The sequence below is a fragment of the Ciconia boyciana genome, chromosome 3 (assembly GCF_034638445.1).
Source record: "Ciconia boyciana chromosome 3, ASM3463844v1, whole genome shotgun sequence".
In the NCBI taxonomy this organism is placed as follows: Eukaryota; Metazoa; Chordata; class Aves; order Ciconiiformes; family Ciconiidae; genus Ciconia; species Ciconia boyciana.
The window spans coordinates 203,555-221,124 of NC_132936.1; the positions used below are offsets into that span (position 1 = coordinate 203,555).

Consider the following 17,570-nt stretch of genomic DNA (forward strand, 5'->3'; position numbering starts at 1 on the left):
ACAAACAAACACCCTCTCACCTTATTGGCAACAGTTGTTGCAATAGGACTCTACCTAGGATGGACAGTTCAGCCCAGAACTGCAGAGGAAGGCCCTTCTTGGTCCCCCGGTTTGTTTGCATGAAGGACTTAAGAGACCATTCTCCTGTTCCAGCTCTGCAACAAAGAGGGAACTGAAGTAGCACAAGGCATATTCTGGTGTATATACTTATGTGCCTAGCAATAAGGCAGGCAGGATCTGAGCATGCTGCTTAAGATACTGCAAGGGTTAAAAAAGATCTTAAGACTATAGTAATGTGTGTAAATAACAGTGGAAGTTTGGGAACTTTGGGAAGTGGGAAGTGTCTTGGAAAAAGTCTGATTCCTGGTTGGTAGTATCTGTTTACAAGATGCTTGCTCAGATGTTCCTACCATGTTCATATGAGCCAGCAGCCCAGGCATGAGCCCAGCTGAGCCTTTTTCTCCTCTTCCCCCCTCTAGCTGCAGCTCTATGACATTGAAAGCGGCACCAAGACTACCATTTTGAACTATTGCACCTATGTGCAGTGGGTCCCTGGCAGTGATGTGGTGGTGGCTCAGAACAGAAACAGCCTCTGCATTTGGTATAACATTGATGCTCCAGAGCGAGTCACCATGTTTCCTCTGAAGGTACAACTCTGGAGACTTTGATTACCTCCAGCAGTTTCTGTTACTTCTTGTTCACATGTGTGGGAATAGTCAGGGTGGTATTGCAGAATGGAGACAGAAGGGAACTGCTAGTTTCTCCTGGACAAAATACGAGCTCATCTGTCAGCTTTGTGGCAGGCATTTCTGACAGAACATGGAGACAGTTAATACAGCAAGAAGCTGCTCAGTGGCTTTTTCCTTCCTTCTGGTGAGATAAGGATAATGTCTGCTTGGTGTGAGCTCATTCAGGAGAACTTAAATCAGCAGAGCTGTTGCAGTGCTGTCCTCACATCCCTGCTACCCCACATACTTTAGGAGAACATGGGAGTGTTGATAGCTGGTACTCTTTCCAGGGGGATATTGTGGACTTAGAACGGAATGATGGAAAGACTGAAGTGATAGTATCTGAAGGGGTGAACACTGTGTCCTACACCCTGGATGAAGGCCTCATAGAGTTTGGAACTGCCATTGATGATGGGGATTATCACAGGTAAGTGCTAGATACACCACATGGTGATGGCAGGTAGCCCACTTCACATAATAGCCATCTGAGGGTCAGCAATCCATGAACTACAGCAGCACAGCTTTCCATACAGAGTTGAAGTTTAGGCTCTGAGCATGGTGTTGGTGCCAGGTCTGGCTATAATGCACAGCAGAGTCCTTCAGGAGTGAATATTCAGCTTTTTCATCCTCACAGCTCTGTGGTTTCAAACTCTGTGGCACAAGAGACTGGCCAGTCTGGTCCCATTGACACTAACAGAAATTCAGTGAAGGCAGTTTTCACTTAGCTGCAGTGAATAAGTGTGTGTTCTGTAGCAGCCAGATGTGAAGTGGTACTCAAGTGCTTTTGCTGCTGCCCCTCCAGTGATGGTGACAGTGTCATGGAAACGTTCAGGAGCTGTGCAGAGTAAAAACTAACTGCCTGAAGCAGTCACGGTAGCCACTCGGGTATGGCTGACATTGTTATAGGGCTTTAAAATTGGCCACAGAAGAAAATTTCACATGTTCATAGCACTGATACCACTTGAGAGACTTTGCACCAGGGACTTACTTCAGACATAACACTTTGGACTTGCCCCACACTGCTACAGCTTTCTGGTGATCATATGCCTCTAAGTACCTTAGCCGAGATAGGGATCACCTAGGTCACTGAACTTTTCCCTGATGTGACAGGCCCTGTGCTATACAATCCTCTTCAGAACTGGTCATACACAGCTTGCTTTGTTTTCAGTGCAACTCTTGTTAGGAAGCTCCTGCCTCAGCCTAAGATCTTCCTCAGAGAGTTCTTCTATTCTGTTACTGAAAGTCTGCAAATCTCTCTGTCTGAAGGGCTGCTGCGTTTTTGGAGACACTGGAAATGACCACAGAGACGGAAGCTATGTGGAAGACCCTAAGCAGACTGGCTTTGGAAGCTAGACAGCTGCACATTGCAGAGAGGTACAGGAAGAAGCTATAACATCTTTCTGGCCTAAACACTCTCTTTGCTGAATCCCTCACAGAAACCAGGGTCTAACTAAAGATGTGGCTTTTTGTGTAGCCTTGGAAGATTCACTGCATTGGAGAATTAAGAGTTCTCTATTCCAGGCAATGACTTTTCCCTTTTATCCTAGACAGTAATGCTAGAACTGGGGACAGGAAGACATCACTCTATAGCATAAATTTTTGCTGATGGCAAGCCAAAGCAGTGTATAGCAAGGTCTAAGGGAGCTGACAGATATCAACAAGCTCAGCGCATCTCTGAAGCGTGGGGAAGTGAAGCATGGGCACTAGTCATGTCCATGGCTTCTCCCATGGAGAAGGGCTAGAGGGCACATCTGAACATGGGTCTTGGCAAAATCGTTCTCTTGAAGCAGGGCTACCTCACCTCTCCAGCTTGCAAAGCTGGGTCTGCTGCCCAGGTTCTGATTTTCTTTTCTTGGACCAAAAGTGGGCAACAAAACCCGGTTATTGACTAACTGCTTTTCTCTTTCCAGGTGCTTTGCAGCTCTGGGCAACATGGCAAAGGCTCGATTTCTGCATGAAACCAATACTATTGCTGACCAGGCAGCTCAAGAGCATGTGAGTCAAACTTTCTGCTGCGCAGGGCAGCTGCTTTCCTGTAAACACTTGCATACACATTATCTTCTGTGTCCATGCTCACCAGTCTGCTACAGAGCAGGACCTGGTCGTGTAGAAACTGCTGACGTAATCTTTCATCCATGCCTGCCACGTCCCTCTTGTGGCCAGCCATTTCATATTGCTCCCATCTTGTCACTTCTGTGATTCTCATCTGTATTCTTCAGTTTCTGTAATGACACGGACCCCACCTGCAACCACCTCCCATGTACCATTCCAGAGCCTGTTGTTTCACTGAACAAACTGATTGAGCTAACTGATGTTGTCTGCAGGGTGGGGATGGTACAGACCATTATCTGGTGCGTGCCCGCTTGGCCATGCTAGACAAGAACTACAAGCTGGCAGAGATGATCTTTCTGGAACAAGTGAGTAAAAGAACAAGGAGCAGAAAAGGTCTCATTTATTTCTGAGCAGGGAGGTTTGTGCCCTGGTGTGAAAGAGAAGAGGAAGAGGTTGCTTATTCCTGGGACAAACGTTTTTGCTCTGAAATAGAAGGAGATATTTCTTGTTCAAACGTGTAGGATTGCACTGAGGTACATGAAGAGGGTGAGGGAGGGTGTATATTCATGTAAAAGGGACAGTTCACTTTTTCAAGTGTTTTCTGCACATCTAACGCTGCCCACTGTGACAGCTCAATGGCAATGTGTCTGCTAAATGGAACCTTCAGGTTGACTCTTTGCTCTCTGACACAGAACGCCACAGAGGAGGCCATGGACATGTACCAGGAGCTGCACATGTGGGATGAATGCATTGTGGTTGCCGAGGCCAAGGTACAGAATATAGCTGCACTGGACTGTGGGCTGGGCTTGCTTGATAAGTCTTCTGCTTGGGAGTCCATTCAAGGTCTGCGTTCTCTTTACCTGCCCTATCAGGATCTCACTTCTGCTTGGAGGGGCTCCAAGCAGAAGGGAAGGTTGCATTGATGTAAGCATGGACCTGGGTGAATAGTGAGGGAGAAAAGGTTTAGGAATATCTAGGGCTTTGGAAGAGAATGGATGATGCAGTGGTACACAGAACTAGCACTGTGGTTTCTGCTAACTGCAGTTGCTTAGTTTAACTGGGCAGCAAGGAGTCTGGTGCCGTGAACTAGCTGTTCAGAGCCTGCAGGATGAGCCGGACAACATCTTGCCTTGCCCAGGTCAACCAACGCTGCATTTCTCAACAGGGACACCCGATGCTGGATAAGTTGCGTCGGGGTTACTACCAGTGGCTGCTGGACACTCAGCAGGAAGAGAAGGCTGGGGAGGTCCAAGAGGGACAGGGTGACTACCTGGCAGCCATCAGCTTATACCTGCGGGCAGGGCTGCCAGCCAAAGCAGCACGGCTGGCCATGAGCAGGGATGAGCTCCTGACCAATGGGGATGTCATCAATAGGGTCTCCACAGCACTGATCAGAGGAGAACTGTATGAACAGGTGAGTGGCCCACCCCATTGGGCTTTCTTCTTAGTAGCATTAAAGCTCTTACCCTGTCCTCTGCATTTGTGAGATTACAGGGGGACTGAGCTGAAAAGCAGCAGATGTGATTCTGCGTTGATAAATTTGCAGTTAACGTTTGGGAGGAAGTCCTAACTGCATCCATTATACAGAGGTGAGGTCTAGAATTGCTGTTATTAGTCAGGAAAAAGATCACAACTCATTGGCAACATGTCTCTGAAACATCAGCTGAGATTTCAGTAATAGTCAAGGAGGCCCTTGGGAAGGTAGGAACCAACAGGAAAGGAGTTGTGAATCAAACAAAAAACTTGATATCACTGTGAAAATGTACAATGCTTCCTCATAGCAGAATAAAAAATGATGGTACAGCTTTCATATAAGGATAGTCTAAATGGAAAAGCTAAGGAAGAAGAACAAAGGAGGTTATGAAGACAACCTGTAGAACTATGAATATCATAGAGAAGGGAAGTGATTATTCTCTGTGTCTAATAACACAAAAAATTGGTAACTACTTTTTATTAGGTCACAGTTTTAAAACAAAAGGGTGTTTTTCACATAGCACACAATCACGTTAATGTAAGAAAGCAGTGCTGAGTCTAACCAGCATACAGCTTGGTATCCTGGCCAACAGTGGCCTCTTGCAGATGTTTAAGAAAGGAATATAAAGAACAGGGCAGGCAAACATAGGGTAATACTTCCCCTAGTGTACTTTTGTGGTTTCCAGCAGTTTGCAGACTATAGTGTACCTGAAGAGTTTTATTTTTATGTTTAAGAGCTCTTGATGGATTTTACTTCCATGAGCTTGTCAAATTATTGTTTGAACCACCTGTCCTCTTTGATCTACAACGTTGGCTATGAGTTACAGAGTTCAGTTATGTGTTGTGTGAAAAAAAAATACTTCTTTTTGCTGGCTTATTTTATATGCCCCGCTTAAATTACATTTCTCCAGTCTCATTTTGCCTTCAGCATGTTCTGACCATTACATGTTGACCCAAGAGAATTTTGTGCTTTTCCAAACCTGTCACCTTTTCTTAAGCCTTCAGTTGAAAGGGTAACTGTGGAACTCATTGCTGCCAGATGTTTTATTACCAAAAGTATAAATGGTCCAAAAGCGATTAGACAAATCATGGAGGTAGAGTCTGTCAAAAACCATTAAATATGATGATGTGAGGGCATCATGACACAAACTCAGGAAGCTTCTACAATGCAGATCGTCAGAGATGGATAGATATAATGGAGGAAAGGCTGGTGTATACTTGCTCTGTTCTTACAGTCTTTCTCTAGACATGTGCTTTTGCCACCATTCAGATACTGAAGGGAATGAATCTTTGGTCTGCCAGGATGGCCTTTCTTATATTATGTTCTAAGTTCTTCAAGCTTTGAGCCTCATCCCACCCTGTTGGCTGCGACCCTTTCCTACAGGATAAAAACCTTCTGCTGCAAGAGGCTGAGCTTCCCCCTTCACTACTCATGCTCAGGGCTCCTGTATGATCATCTGCATAGCAGAGCTCCTAGAGGCCATGGTCATAGAAAAGGCTGTTGCTGCACCAGCCACCGTGCAGAGAAGAGAGGTTGTCTCAAAAACTCTTATCTTGTTAGAAGATGGCACCCCAGAAAAACACTTGGGGTATGTCGATCAGCAGAGAGGACAATGGTCTCAGCATATGCAATCTTTCCTAGAAGTTCCTTTTATCCTCATGCTCTTGGTTAGTGGGGAAGGCATAGCTGATGGAGAAGTCTGTGTGGCAGGACTGACAAGATCTGTACATGGGGCTGGTGGGGTACATGATGGTGTGGGGAAATAGTGGCTCTGGAAACTGGCAGCTTGTATTTGTCATTAGGCTGGAGACCTGTTTGAGAAGGTCGGGAACCCACGGAAGGCTCTGGAGTGCTACTGCAAGGGCAATTCCTTCCTGAAAGGTACTGTGCTAAATATGTTCCTCCCTCATCCATCCCCAGCAGGAGCCTGGGTACTCTGGCCTGGTGGTAAAATGAGCTATTGCCCTAGAGCCCAGAGACACCTAGATGCTCTGAAGCTTTCATGTATTCAATGTATTCGAATTCCAAATTCAATCCATCTCATTCAATATACGTATTTTCACATAGTTGTACCTGCACACACAGTCCCAGAACAGGATCCTCTTCCCAAGGCCTTGATCATGCTGATTGTACCAGCATGGATTTGGTCCAGCTGTCCACAGAGTCCAGATTGCTGGGTAGCGCATTGGAGCTGGAGTGGATTAAACAGTCACCATTCCCCTCCCTCTGCACCCCATCCAAGGCCCATGTTCACCTCAGAGTTCTGCTTCCTTGCTGGATTCAGCATAACAGCTATCATGTCCCCTTACAGCAGTGGAGCTGGCTCGCCTGGCATTTCCTGCAGAAGTTGTGAAGCTGGAGGAGGCCTGGGGAGACCATCTGGTGCAGCAGAAACAGCTGGATGCTGCTATCAACCATTATATCGAAGCCAGGTGGGGGCAGGTGATGGCTGTATAACCAGCAGCAGTATAACCTGACAAGCTATGAAGTTGATATGGTTTGCTTAAATCAACAGGGGGGTTTGCCTGAGTAAGCCCCCTCGACCCTGCTTTGCCAGTGCCCTGGGTGCTTATGTGCAGTCTCTGCTGGCCCTGACCATGGATGCCTTCCTGCATCTCTCCCAAGGTCTTTCAGCCCTGATTACTCTTCCTTGCTGTCCTAGTTCTTCATTTTTTCCCTTTAGCTTTGCCAGTTATTCCGATCCTTTTTGCTGCTCTAACCCAGGAAGAAGAATCAAGCAGCAGACACCACTTTGGTCTCCCTGGCTTAACTCAGCTGGAGGAGATGACTGCTGGCTGGCTGCAAAGAGTTATGGTTTTGATGCTAGGTGCTCGATTAAGGCCATTGAGGCAGCCTTGGGAGCCCGGCAGTGGAAGAAGGCCATCTACATTTTGGACCTGCAGGACAAACAGACAGCAGCCAAATATTACCTCAAGATTGCCCAGCACTATGCAGCTTTACAGGAGTATCAGGTGAGGCCACAGACCACAATCATCGCTACTCTGTATGTCCCTTGTGATTGCTGAATATGGTCGTTTCCCTACAGGTTGCAGAGGAGCTGTACATCAAAGGAGGCCAGACCAGGGATGCCATTGACATGTACACACAGGGCGGGCTCTGGGAACAGGCTCACAAGGTAGAGTCAGAAGCCAAAGCTTCTGGGGACCTCACCCCACTTGGTGAATTGTCTTTCATCAGGAGGCGGCAGTGCCTTGTGCACCAACACCTGATCAACAAGCGCTCTTCCCAAAGGATGCATGTAGGGCCATCCAGTAGCCAGCAAGAAGTCAGTCCCTGGTATTCACACCCTGTCTGTGCCCTTCTTTACTTCAGCAGCCTCGTGTGGGTGCACCTGTGACACAAATAGCACTCTCCAAGGGGGTTGGTCCTGTGTGCTTTGATCACAGTGACAAATGACTACCCATTCTCTGCAGAGCATATAGCATGTATACTTGTTTGTAATGGGAAGGAAATCGGTTTTCCCCTTCTCCTTCACTACCATGTATCAAGGAATTGCTGTGCAGTGTGCTCTAGTTTCTTCCATGTGTGTTCCTTTTGGCAGCTGGCAATCAAGTGTATGAGTCAGGAAGATGTGTCTGTGCTCTATATAACCCAGGCCCAAGAGATGGAGAAGCAGGGCAAGTACAAAGAAGCAGAGAGGTGAGCATCTCCCTTGGTACTAGTCCAAGACTGAGCCCTGAAAAAATGGCTGTGGTGAGGAGTGCTGGGGTTGGGAGTAGGGTTTGGGACTAGGGTTTGGAAAGGTCAGAGGTACTCTCTCCACATGTGGAGACCTAGAGCTGATATTTCAGAGTTCATAGGAAGAGAATTCACTGACTGTAAATGTATCTTTGTCCACCAGGACAGAAAGGAGGTCCAGGTGGGGTGCAGCTGTCTCATGTAGCAAAGGAAATATGCCAAGGCTTTTCCCCCCTGCAGAGTGCTACATCTGATCTGTCATGGTCAGATGAGGATAAGATATGAAAAGTGGAGTGTTTCCCATCCAGGTTACTAATGTTGTCAGTTCTAGATTAATAACACAATAAGGTTAGTAGGTATAGGGACAAACAGCTGTGCATCTGATGCCATGGTACCTGGTCTCAAGGATGCCCCGTACATGAAAGGGAGCATTACAGCTGGTGAGGTCACATTGGGTTTAATCTTTTTGCTGGCCTATATGAGTAAGTTGAGCTGATGTTGTCATGTTACCATCCCAACAGGCTGACAGCCTCAGGTTGGAGACCAAGGTGAGAACAGGTCACAGAAGCCCAGAGGCTCCCTCCAAGTCAGAACTCAGGTTGACAAGTGAGAATGGAGGGAATAACTTTGCCCTACTGCAGCTGATGGTGGCATAACAGAAGGGCTCCATCTAAGCAGTGTTCACCCCTGCAGCCCACAACAGTCATGCTGCACACCAGTCATGCCTTTGGCAGTGTGCCCAGGACCTGGTTCCAGCTGGGCAGGATGCAGAGAGACTGCAGGGACTGGTCATGTCCTCAGCTGAGCCATTTGAATGTTCTTGTGTTCCCAGGCTGTATATCACTGTGAATGAACCTGATTTGGCCATCACCATGTACAAGAAGTGTAAGATGTATGATGAGATGGTTTGCCTAGTGGCCAAGTACCACAAGGACTTACTCAGCGATACCCACCTGCACCTGGGCAAGGTGAGTGCGTCTCATGGTAGGGGATCAACTAGGCCAAGCAGGAACAAGAGTATCACTAACTCATTGCCTCTAATTGCAGGAGCTGGAGACAGAGGGACACTTACAGGAGGCTGAGTACCACTACCTAGAAGCTAAGGACTGGAAGGCCACAGTACACATGTACAGAGTAAATGACATGTGGGAGGAAGCTTACAGGGTAATAATCACGTCACAGCTATCCCACTGTGCAGGGATCAGGTTTTGACTGTGGGATCCTGGTAGGAACTGGTCTGTCTCTATTCACCACAAAATTTGAAGATTTGGCATACACTACCTACCTTCAGCATGTGGCACAGCACTGGAGGCCCTTGTGCCTGCTGCTCTGCAGCATTGCACCCCAAAAGGAGGGCTTGACCCCTAGCCACTCTGCAGCACTGCCATCCTCTAGGCGCTGCTCTGCCCCTAACCACTGCACCATGCTGTAGGTATTGCTCTGCCCATAGCCCCTCTGTAGCAGCCCCTCCCTGCCCCACAACACTGCTCCCCTCCAGTGTGGACACAGATTGCCAGGAGTCACTTCTGCTGACCTAACAGTCGTATGGGGCATGCTGAGGAGGTAGCAGCCTCTTCTCTGCTCTGCTGTATAAGCCTTTGTCTCACTCTCCCTAGTCCAGTGGCGGCCACAGAAGGGTTCCTCAGGAGAGAACAGTTGGTTTTGGTGCTCCTTCATGACAACAGGCATTATGTGAGAGGGGAGTCCTGGCTCAGCCTGCTGAAGATTAAATGAATGCATTGGGCTCTTAGGCTTTTTTTGCTTTGGATAGGTGGCCAAGGCACATGGGGGAACGAACTCCTATAAGCACGTGGCCTATATGTGGGCAAAGAGCCTGGGTGGAGAGGCAGCTGTGAAACTCCTCAGTAAATTCGGACTTCTGGAGATGGCCATTGACCATGCAGCGGACAGTGGGTAAGCAGGTCCATCAGCCCAGCACTTCTCTCCCATCTGCCTGACCTGAGAGAAAAGGGGTGGCCCAAGATAACTGTATGCACATGATAGCTGCAGGTCCAGGATACAACATGTCTTTCCCCCCACCCCACCTGTACTTCTTCACACAGGCATTCCGCTTCCTTGACACATCCCACTTCCTGTCCACCTGTTAGTCTCTCAAATGTCAAGTCAGAGCTGGGCAGGCAAAAGCAGTTTGCCCTTTAGCCCTAGCAGGGAGGCCTTGTGAGAGCCTCTGAACACAGCAGGAAGTATTCCTCATGTCGCTGTAAGTAACTGCCTGCCAGAAGAGTTTTGGCCCCACTCTGTGCGTGGCCAGCCTTCCAACTGCACTGCCATTCACTGCTGCTCTCCCCTCTGGCTCTCCCACATCGCTAGGCTCCTGGGAGTCTTGGTTGAACCAAGGGCCTCTGGCACTAACAGCAAGTGTGAAGGAGCTGAATTTCCTTAGTAGGGGCTCTAAAAGCTCCTGTTCTCTGGTCAGGAACAGATGGAATGGGCAGTGCCCATTCACTTGTGATCCTCTGTATTCCCCTCTCTCCTCTCCCAGTGTCTTATGCTCTACTTGATGTCTTGCTCTTGATGAAGGCATGCCCTCATAGCACATAGTCCTGCTCTCACCCCATTTTCTCTTTTGTTGCAGGGTCTTTGAATTTGCTTTTGAACTGGCCCGCCTCTCCATGAAGCAGAAGATGCCAGAGATCCACCTGAAGTATGCCATGTTCCTAGAAGATGAGGTAATTTTACCCCCTGGAATAGGTGGGAGTTCCCTGATCGCTCAAGTAATTGAACAGTTCTCCTTAAGGACTGCTGCAGCAGGCTGTTTTATGGCTGCAGTCACTGCTCACCCATAAGGCTCCACGATTACAGCCCCAAGCTTCCACACACATCTTTGTTTCATAAATCATCTCTGCCTTAGTAGAGGAGGACATGCAATGGTATCAGGGCAGGAAGGCATGCAAGCAAATTCTTTCCTCTCTCCTAGGGCAAATTTGAAGAGGCTGAAGCAGAATTTATTAAAGCTGGGAAACCCAAGGAGGCAGTGCTGATGTATGTATCCTTCCCCATCCTGGCCTGCTGCATCTCCTCTCCCCATATGATGCCAGCTTTGTTGCTTCTCCAGCATTGGTCTGCTCCTTGCCATCCCTCTTGTTACATTTCATGTTGATTCCCCTAGGTTTGTGCATAACCAGAACTGGGATGCTGCACAGCGTGTAGCTGAGGCTCATGACCCAGACAGCGTGGCTGATGTGCTTGTGGGACAGGCACGCTTTGCCTTTGAGCAGAGAGAGTTCCAGAAAGCAGAGGCCTTCCTCCTGCGAGCACAGAGACCTGAGCTGGCAATAAAGTACTACAAGGTGAGCATAGTCTGTAGCAACATAATTGCCCTCCTCACTGGTCAAGAACCCAGTCTGGATGGAGGAGGAGTGAAATCCATCTCCCAGCTCTCCCTGTCAGCTTAGTAGCCAAAGAGAATCCATTTACTCAGGTGGTTCCTAGTAGAACTTAATTCTGGTCTGCTCTTAGAAGACTGAACCAGTAGAGATTTCACAGCATAGCTTAGCTCTCTCACAGCTCTGGGAGGAAGTATCCTGCCAGAAGGCTATGGGCAGTCCTCAGGGGTAGCATGAGTGGGTGCATTTGGAGACTGTACCATTCCACAGAGGTAGCTAGGATGGATGAGCACTTTCCCTTGAGGTAGCCTGGGTGAATGGATAGACATAGGTGCCATTTTGGGGGAGGAAAGAACTGGATAGTGCTGCTGTGGTTGTTTCTTCCATTGTGTCCTCTGGCAAGATGACACAAGAGGCTAGATGCGTTATGTGATGCCAGGAGTGTGGGGGATCCTGGTGAACTAGTGAAAATTTCTCCTCCCTGTTGTGCTTGTGCAGGAGGCTGGCATGTGGAGCGAGGCCCTGCGGATCTGCAAGGAATATGTCCCTAGTCGGCTAGAAGAGTTACAGGAGGAGTGCGGCAGGGAGGCTGCCAAGAAGGGCTCCAGGTAAGGAATGCTGTGGTCAGGCTGCAGGGAGCAGCCAGGTAGCTCTTCCCCTAGGCCATTGTGCTGATGCCTTACAGAGATAGCCTGACCAGATCCCTGAGATCCAGTTGTTTCCTTCTTGAGGACTCTGGACTTCTTCCTGCATAGGTTTCCTAACATCATTCTTCCCTGTTCTAGGAGACTCCAGGCTTATTCTTGCCATCCAAGGTCTCCCAGATATCTTCTTGCCACTTACAGATCTCCCAGGTCTCCTATACCGCCAGTGTATCTCCCCGTGGTCCTTAATCAATTATCTCCTCAGCATTGGCTGTGTGCATTCCTTGTGACACGCTCAGCCCCCTCTGAGGTCCCTGACATACCTCTGCTGTGCACCTCCCTGCCTATGCCATACACACTGTCTACAGGATCTCTGTGGCAGCATCCCAGTCTTGCTCACAGCCTGCATTCCTTCCTACAGAGGAACAGAAGGGCTGCTGGAGCAGGCACGGGAGTGGGAGCAGGCTGGGGAATACGCCAGGGCAGTGGACTGCTATCTGAAGGTGCGGGATCCCAGCAACAGTGTCCTGATGGAGAAGTGCTTGCTGAAGGTACAGTCAGGGTCTATGATTCCCTTCATCTACTCTGCTGTCTAGGAGGTCTCCCACAACCTGCTGTGCATCCCAGAGATACCTCAATCACTGCAGGGCACAAGAGAGGATCTGCAGTCTCCAGTGACCCACAGGGCCTGAAAGCCTTCATGGCCATTCTCTTGAGCCATGATGGGCTGCGTGCTTATCCTGCATTGCACTGACATCCTTACTCTGGCACCACTTCCAGCAGCGTGCTGGTGTCTTTGTGCCCATATCTCCGTGCACTGAAGAGCTGGACTTTATGATTTAGACCTTGGCTAGATGAGCACCCTTTCTTCTTCTCCTGGTCCATGTCCACCAGCCTTTGGGTTGTGTTCTTATTCATGCTTTTCACTCATACCTGTGCCCTTGTACCAACTTCAGCAACAATTATGTCCTTGTCTGATCTCCCGTGTGTGAAAGTAGCTGGGCTTTGCTTCTCTGAATTGCTGAAGAGGGCTGTCATTTCTTCTCCCCTTCCCCCATAGTTCAAGCGCTCCTGACTCTCAGTCTTTTAACTAGGACTGAGCTCTTCCCAGCTTCATCCCTCTCTTGAACAGCTTTTATCACTTGTGCTGCTGACAATTTCTCTTCACAGGCTGCTGAGTTGGCCATTAAATTCTTGAGTCAGTCACAGAGCATGGAGGTGACGCGGACTGTGGCTCCTCAGCTGGTGGCCATGAAGAAATACAGTGCGGTGAGGGCTGGCTCCTGCCCCCAGGCTGCTGAAGAAGCAGTGACATAGGAAGGGAGAGCTCTATCCAAGGGAAGGAGGCCAAGTCACATCCTGGGGTGATGGGTGGATGACCCTATCCAGTTAGGCAGTGCAGAGTCCTCAAGGAGAAGGAAGGAGGGTAAGGGATAAAGTCCTGGAATAGTGTGAGAGAGCCAGGCCTTGGGAGGAGGCAGGAAGCAGAGAAGGGGGTTATCCTTTGGGAAGAGACTTTCTGTTGTTGCTGTGTGCTGGTCACTTCCAACAGCACCAGCTCCAGCCTGGGCTGCAGGGTGCCTTTGGGGTTTCATCTCCCATGGGACTGTTTCTGGCCCTGCAGGCAGCTGAACTCTACCTCAACTTGGACCTCATCCAAGAAGCTATTGATGCCTTCATTGAAGGGGAGGAATGGAGCAAAGCCAAGCGTGTTGCTAAGGAGTTGGACCCCAGGTATGCCCTGAACTTCTCAAATTATACTCTTCCTGCTCCCTCTCCCATCCCCAGATGATCTCTTGTCCTGTCCTGTCCTGCTGCCCCCAGGTTCCCTGGATTCTCCCCACAGTGGCCTTCCCGGGCTCAACAGGGCACATTCTCCACAGCTGCCCTTCCCAAACCACTGGCCATCCTGACACTTTTCTATTGCCACACATCCCATGGAAATCATTATCCCCTTTTGTCCCATCCCTATCCCTATCTCCCCTTCCCTTGGCATAATCCTGTGCATGCATTTCCTTCTGCAAGTTCTGTGATCCCTTTCTCTCCTCACACATCATATTGCAAAGAGCTGCCTAGACCCTTTCTTTCCCCTTCTACCTATGCTCCCAGCAGGAGGCCAGAAACACATGGCACAGCTGTAAGTCCTCTTTTTCCCAAAGTAGACAAAGTTGAATCTGGCCTCTGTGCTGATGCAAGACACTATTAGTCTTGCTGCCTATTAAGATTCTTTCTACCCAGTAGGTCAGAGGAGTATGTGGACCAACGTTACAAGGAGTATTTAAAGAACCAAGGAAAGGTAGATTCGGTACGTATTTCAGATGTCTCACAGGCTAGGGAGTGATGTCAGGATCTGTGCAGATCCTTGGGGCCTTTCTCATGGGGCTTTGCCAGGTGAAGAGTCTGTATGTGCCTATGAGTCATGGTTTCTGCATACCAGATGTGTCACACTGCATCTGTGCTTCCATACCATAGAAGGGGAGGGACTGTGTGTATGTGAAGAAGAGACCTGGGTGGGCTGATACCTGCCTTGATGCTGGTAAGAAACCTTGCCTGCACAGTGAATTTATGGTTGTTTCCATCCCCAGCTGGTGGGAATAGATGTCATGGCTGCTTTGGATATGTATGCAGAGCAAGAGCAATGGGAGAAGTGCCTGGAGGTTGCAGCTAAGCAGGTGAGTGTCTGTGTGAGCCCTCGGGAGACAGACATGGGGTCCTGGCTCTCTGAAGCAGAGGCAGCAGGGATGAGTGGGCAGGGCAAAGCAGTCATTTCTGTGGGGAGCACAGCGGGTCACTGCAGCAGCTCAAAAAATAGCTCTCTGCTGTCCCCATCTTGGCCAATCAGGCCTAGTAGGGAAGCGTTAGAACCCAGAAGCATATTGGGTTTAAATTTTCTGATTAATGGAGCATTGGAAAAAGCTAAATGAGTTGTTTGGGCTGGAAGTAATTGGTACCATGGAAACAAAGAGACTTGTAAAAGCAAGCCTTCTTTCTACATGTTCTTTAGAGGCCTGGTGTCAGTAAAAATGAGACATCCTTGTCATGAAAGCAAATTTGACATTGACATTTTTTTCATTTTTACTGACCTAAAACTAGCAAATTACCTCAGCAGAGTAATAAAAATGGAGAAAAGCAAAACGAAACTGTTTTACAGTGCTATTCCAATGCAGTAGCAGGAGGAGAAAGCTCTAGATTACCAGGATCTACTTTGAGGGTTTGTTTGTATTCAGTGGTTATTGATTGGTTATTGGTTATTGGTTATTGATTCAATGGTTATTGATAAAGGAGCTAAACTAAGGGCAGATGTTGATTCTTTGAAGTGAGGCATTCCTTCAGATCGAGTAACAGGGCAGCCCCTGGCAATGGAGTCTGCAGTTAGTGGAGACATTGCAGCTAATCACTCAGGCAAACACTGATAACTTGCGACAAGCACTGGTAATGTGTTGTACTGTATTTTTATAACTTTGTTTCTAATGCAGTAACAAGTAACCTGAGTTTGGGCTCTACTACAGTAAACTTGATTTCTTTTTGACTTGGGCTTCTCTGGTGATACAAATGGTCTTTGTTGTAGTAGTTGTTATCCTGGAGACCTCTATGCTGATGTTCTAATTATCAGGAGATACCAGTGTTGATCTTCTTCCATAAAGAATAACTTCACGCTCAATTGAATGGTAAAGGCTTAATCAGTTTTATTGTCAGCCTGGCACAACACTACCACATTTAGTCCAAGAAGATGTTAGTCTGTTTATGCCTCTAAGAGAGTGTTAGCACAACCTTGCTCCATGACCAGTGCAGAATTTTGTTACTTTTGACTCAGCTGTTCTACAGTGATTATACAGGAAAAAAGTTACATTTATCAAAACAGGTCACATACCAGACTTAATCTTTATCCCAAACTGTCCTGTACCTAGTGTTTCACCAGCATCCACCTCTGCGTGTTCAAGTTCTAGACATGTCATTGGGGCACTGGTCTCTCTTGTGTTTAATAAACTTGTTTCCATTGCTCATTTTTTTTGACAGGATTGCACATTTTATGCCATCTTCTTCATCTCGTTACTATATTTAAGCCTGTGTGAAACAGGTCTTTCCTCAGTTGAATTTCTGTAAGGCTGACTACAGTCAGTCCTCAGCAAAGTGTTTATGTGATCAGCACATGTATGAGCAGCACTCCAAGGAGGCCTCCAGTCCCAGAGATCTGACAGCATTTGAATAATGGACTAGGGCAGCCTTGCAAATTATGAATGTCTTCAGTCCACAAAGTGTTTTGATTAATTCTTTCATTAGACTATGGACTGGTTTACAGTTGGGACCTGTGGTGCCACATTCTGGAGATACTGCATCCTTTAGGTGTTTGGCAGCATTCCTTTGGCAAGTGGTGAACAGCTGAAAAACAGTTTTATTTCCATGTGTGGAAGGATCAGCACAGGATCAGCTAGTCAGGATTAGAGGTGTCAAGTGGGGCCCAAATCAAAAACTAGGTCTGCTGTGTGCAGTCTGTCTCTGTCTGGTTAGCTGGTCTCGCCCTTTGGGACTCAGGTGTACGGGTGTGTGTACATGCATCTGAAACTATCCCTACCGAGAGAAAAGTGGTCAGTTCATGAATCTCATGCTACTGCTTTCTGTGTGCCTTCTCCAGAACTATAAAGTCTTGCACAAGTATGTAGCTCTGTATGCAACCCACCTCATCCGGGAGGGTAGTTGGGACAAAGCCCTGAGCCTGTATGTCCACCATGGAGCACCTGCCAACCCACAGGTAATGAATACAGCATGACACCCCAGTGTGAGTTGCCAGAGTGTGCTATGATCTGCTACATGAGTCAGGCTTCCAGTCCAGAACTGGGATTGCCAGGTGTTCAACATGTCCAAGCCACTTCAACCCTGCTGTGGATTCTTCCAGAGGCTCCTCAGCTAGAGCACTAAAGGCAATCTCCTGGCATATTCTCCACAGCAAAGGAGCAGGGGGGAGTTGAGTATTTGTGTTTGTTTTGAACACCTTAACCATCAAGTCCAGAATAAAATGAACCATGTTTGCCTCTCTGAGAGCACTGGCTGCAGGAAGCATTCTTCCCCATTTCCCTGCCTGTCCTGTAGCACCCCTTGCAACCAGCAATCTGGAGCAGTGTGCTCCAGGAGCCTGTGTGCAGAGCTACTGTCCCCTCAGCCTGTGCTTGACAGGAGAAGAGCTCCACATTTTGCTGACTCCCCGTCTGGCTCCCTCAAGATTTCTCTCCTTTTTGTTGCAGAATTTCAACATTTACAAGCGTCTCTTTGTGGAGATGGTGAATGCATCTGGCATGAATTGTGCTGAGGCCTACTCCAGCTGGGCTGACCTGCGTGATGTTCTCTTCCATCTGGTGAGTGTGGGCCGTGGCCACCACTGCCAGTTAAACTCCAACACCCTGGTGGCTCCTAGTAGGGCAGAAAGAACCAGCCTCTAGCCAGGTGACATGGGCAGTATTTGTAGAACACAGGCCAAGGGGAAATGGGGAGGTGTCCACAATGTGGACAGTAGAACAACAGGATCCTGTGAAGTGGACACTCTACACCCATATTTCATCCTACACCCATATTCAGCAGCCTGGGTGGGGCAAGGACCTGGGAAAAGCACAGAACTACTGAGCCTGGAAAA

General features: G+C 48.2%; 1 protein-coding gene across 5 annotated transcripts in view; it reads left to right on the plus strand.

Moving 5' to 3' along the window:
* Positions 1–17,570, plus strand: part of IFT172 (intraflagellar transport 172) — a 41,945-nt gene that overhangs the window by 17,557 nt on the left and 6,818 nt on the right. For 2 of the 5 annotated variants that reach the window (XM_072858008.1, XM_072858012.1), the window contains 26 exons: positions 480–647; positions 1,019–1,155; positions 1,995–2,102; positions 2,639–2,723; positions 3,053–3,145; positions 3,473–3,550; positions 3,946–4,194; positions 6,057–6,135; positions 6,566–6,686; positions 7,082–7,226; positions 7,301–7,390; positions 7,817–7,914; positions 8,786–8,921; positions 9,001–9,117; positions 9,725–9,867; positions 10,550–10,643; positions 10,892–10,956; positions 11,084–11,264; positions 11,799–11,908; positions 12,366–12,495; positions 13,115–13,213; positions 13,569–13,678; positions 14,183–14,249; positions 14,530–14,616; positions 16,578–16,694; positions 17,185–17,295. In XM_072858008.1, coding sequence (XP_072714109.1) covers positions 480–647; positions 1,019–1,155; positions 1,995–2,102; positions 2,639–2,723; positions 3,053–3,145; positions 3,473–3,550; positions 3,946–4,194; positions 6,057–6,135; positions 6,566–6,686; positions 7,082–7,226; positions 7,301–7,390; positions 7,817–7,914; positions 8,786–8,921; positions 9,001–9,117; positions 9,725–9,867; positions 10,550–10,643; positions 10,892–10,956; positions 11,084–11,264; positions 11,799–11,908; positions 12,366–12,495; positions 13,115–13,213; positions 13,569–13,678; positions 14,183–14,249; positions 14,530–14,616; positions 16,578–16,694; positions 17,185–17,295 — 3,018 coding nt within the window. The remainder of the gene's footprint in view (positions 1–479; positions 648–1,018; positions 1,156–1,994; positions 2,103–2,638; positions 2,724–3,052; positions 3,146–3,472; positions 3,551–3,945; positions 4,195–6,056; positions 6,136–6,565; positions 6,687–7,081; positions 7,227–7,300; positions 7,391–7,816; positions 7,915–8,785; positions 8,922–9,000; positions 9,118–9,724; positions 9,868–10,549; positions 10,644–10,891; positions 10,957–11,083; positions 11,265–11,798; positions 11,909–12,365; positions 12,496–13,114; positions 13,214–13,568; positions 13,679–14,182; positions 14,250–14,529; positions 14,617–16,577; positions 16,695–17,184; positions 17,296–17,570) is intronic. The other 3 variants (XM_072858009.1, XM_072858010.1, XM_072858011.1) reach the window with 3 other exon arrangements.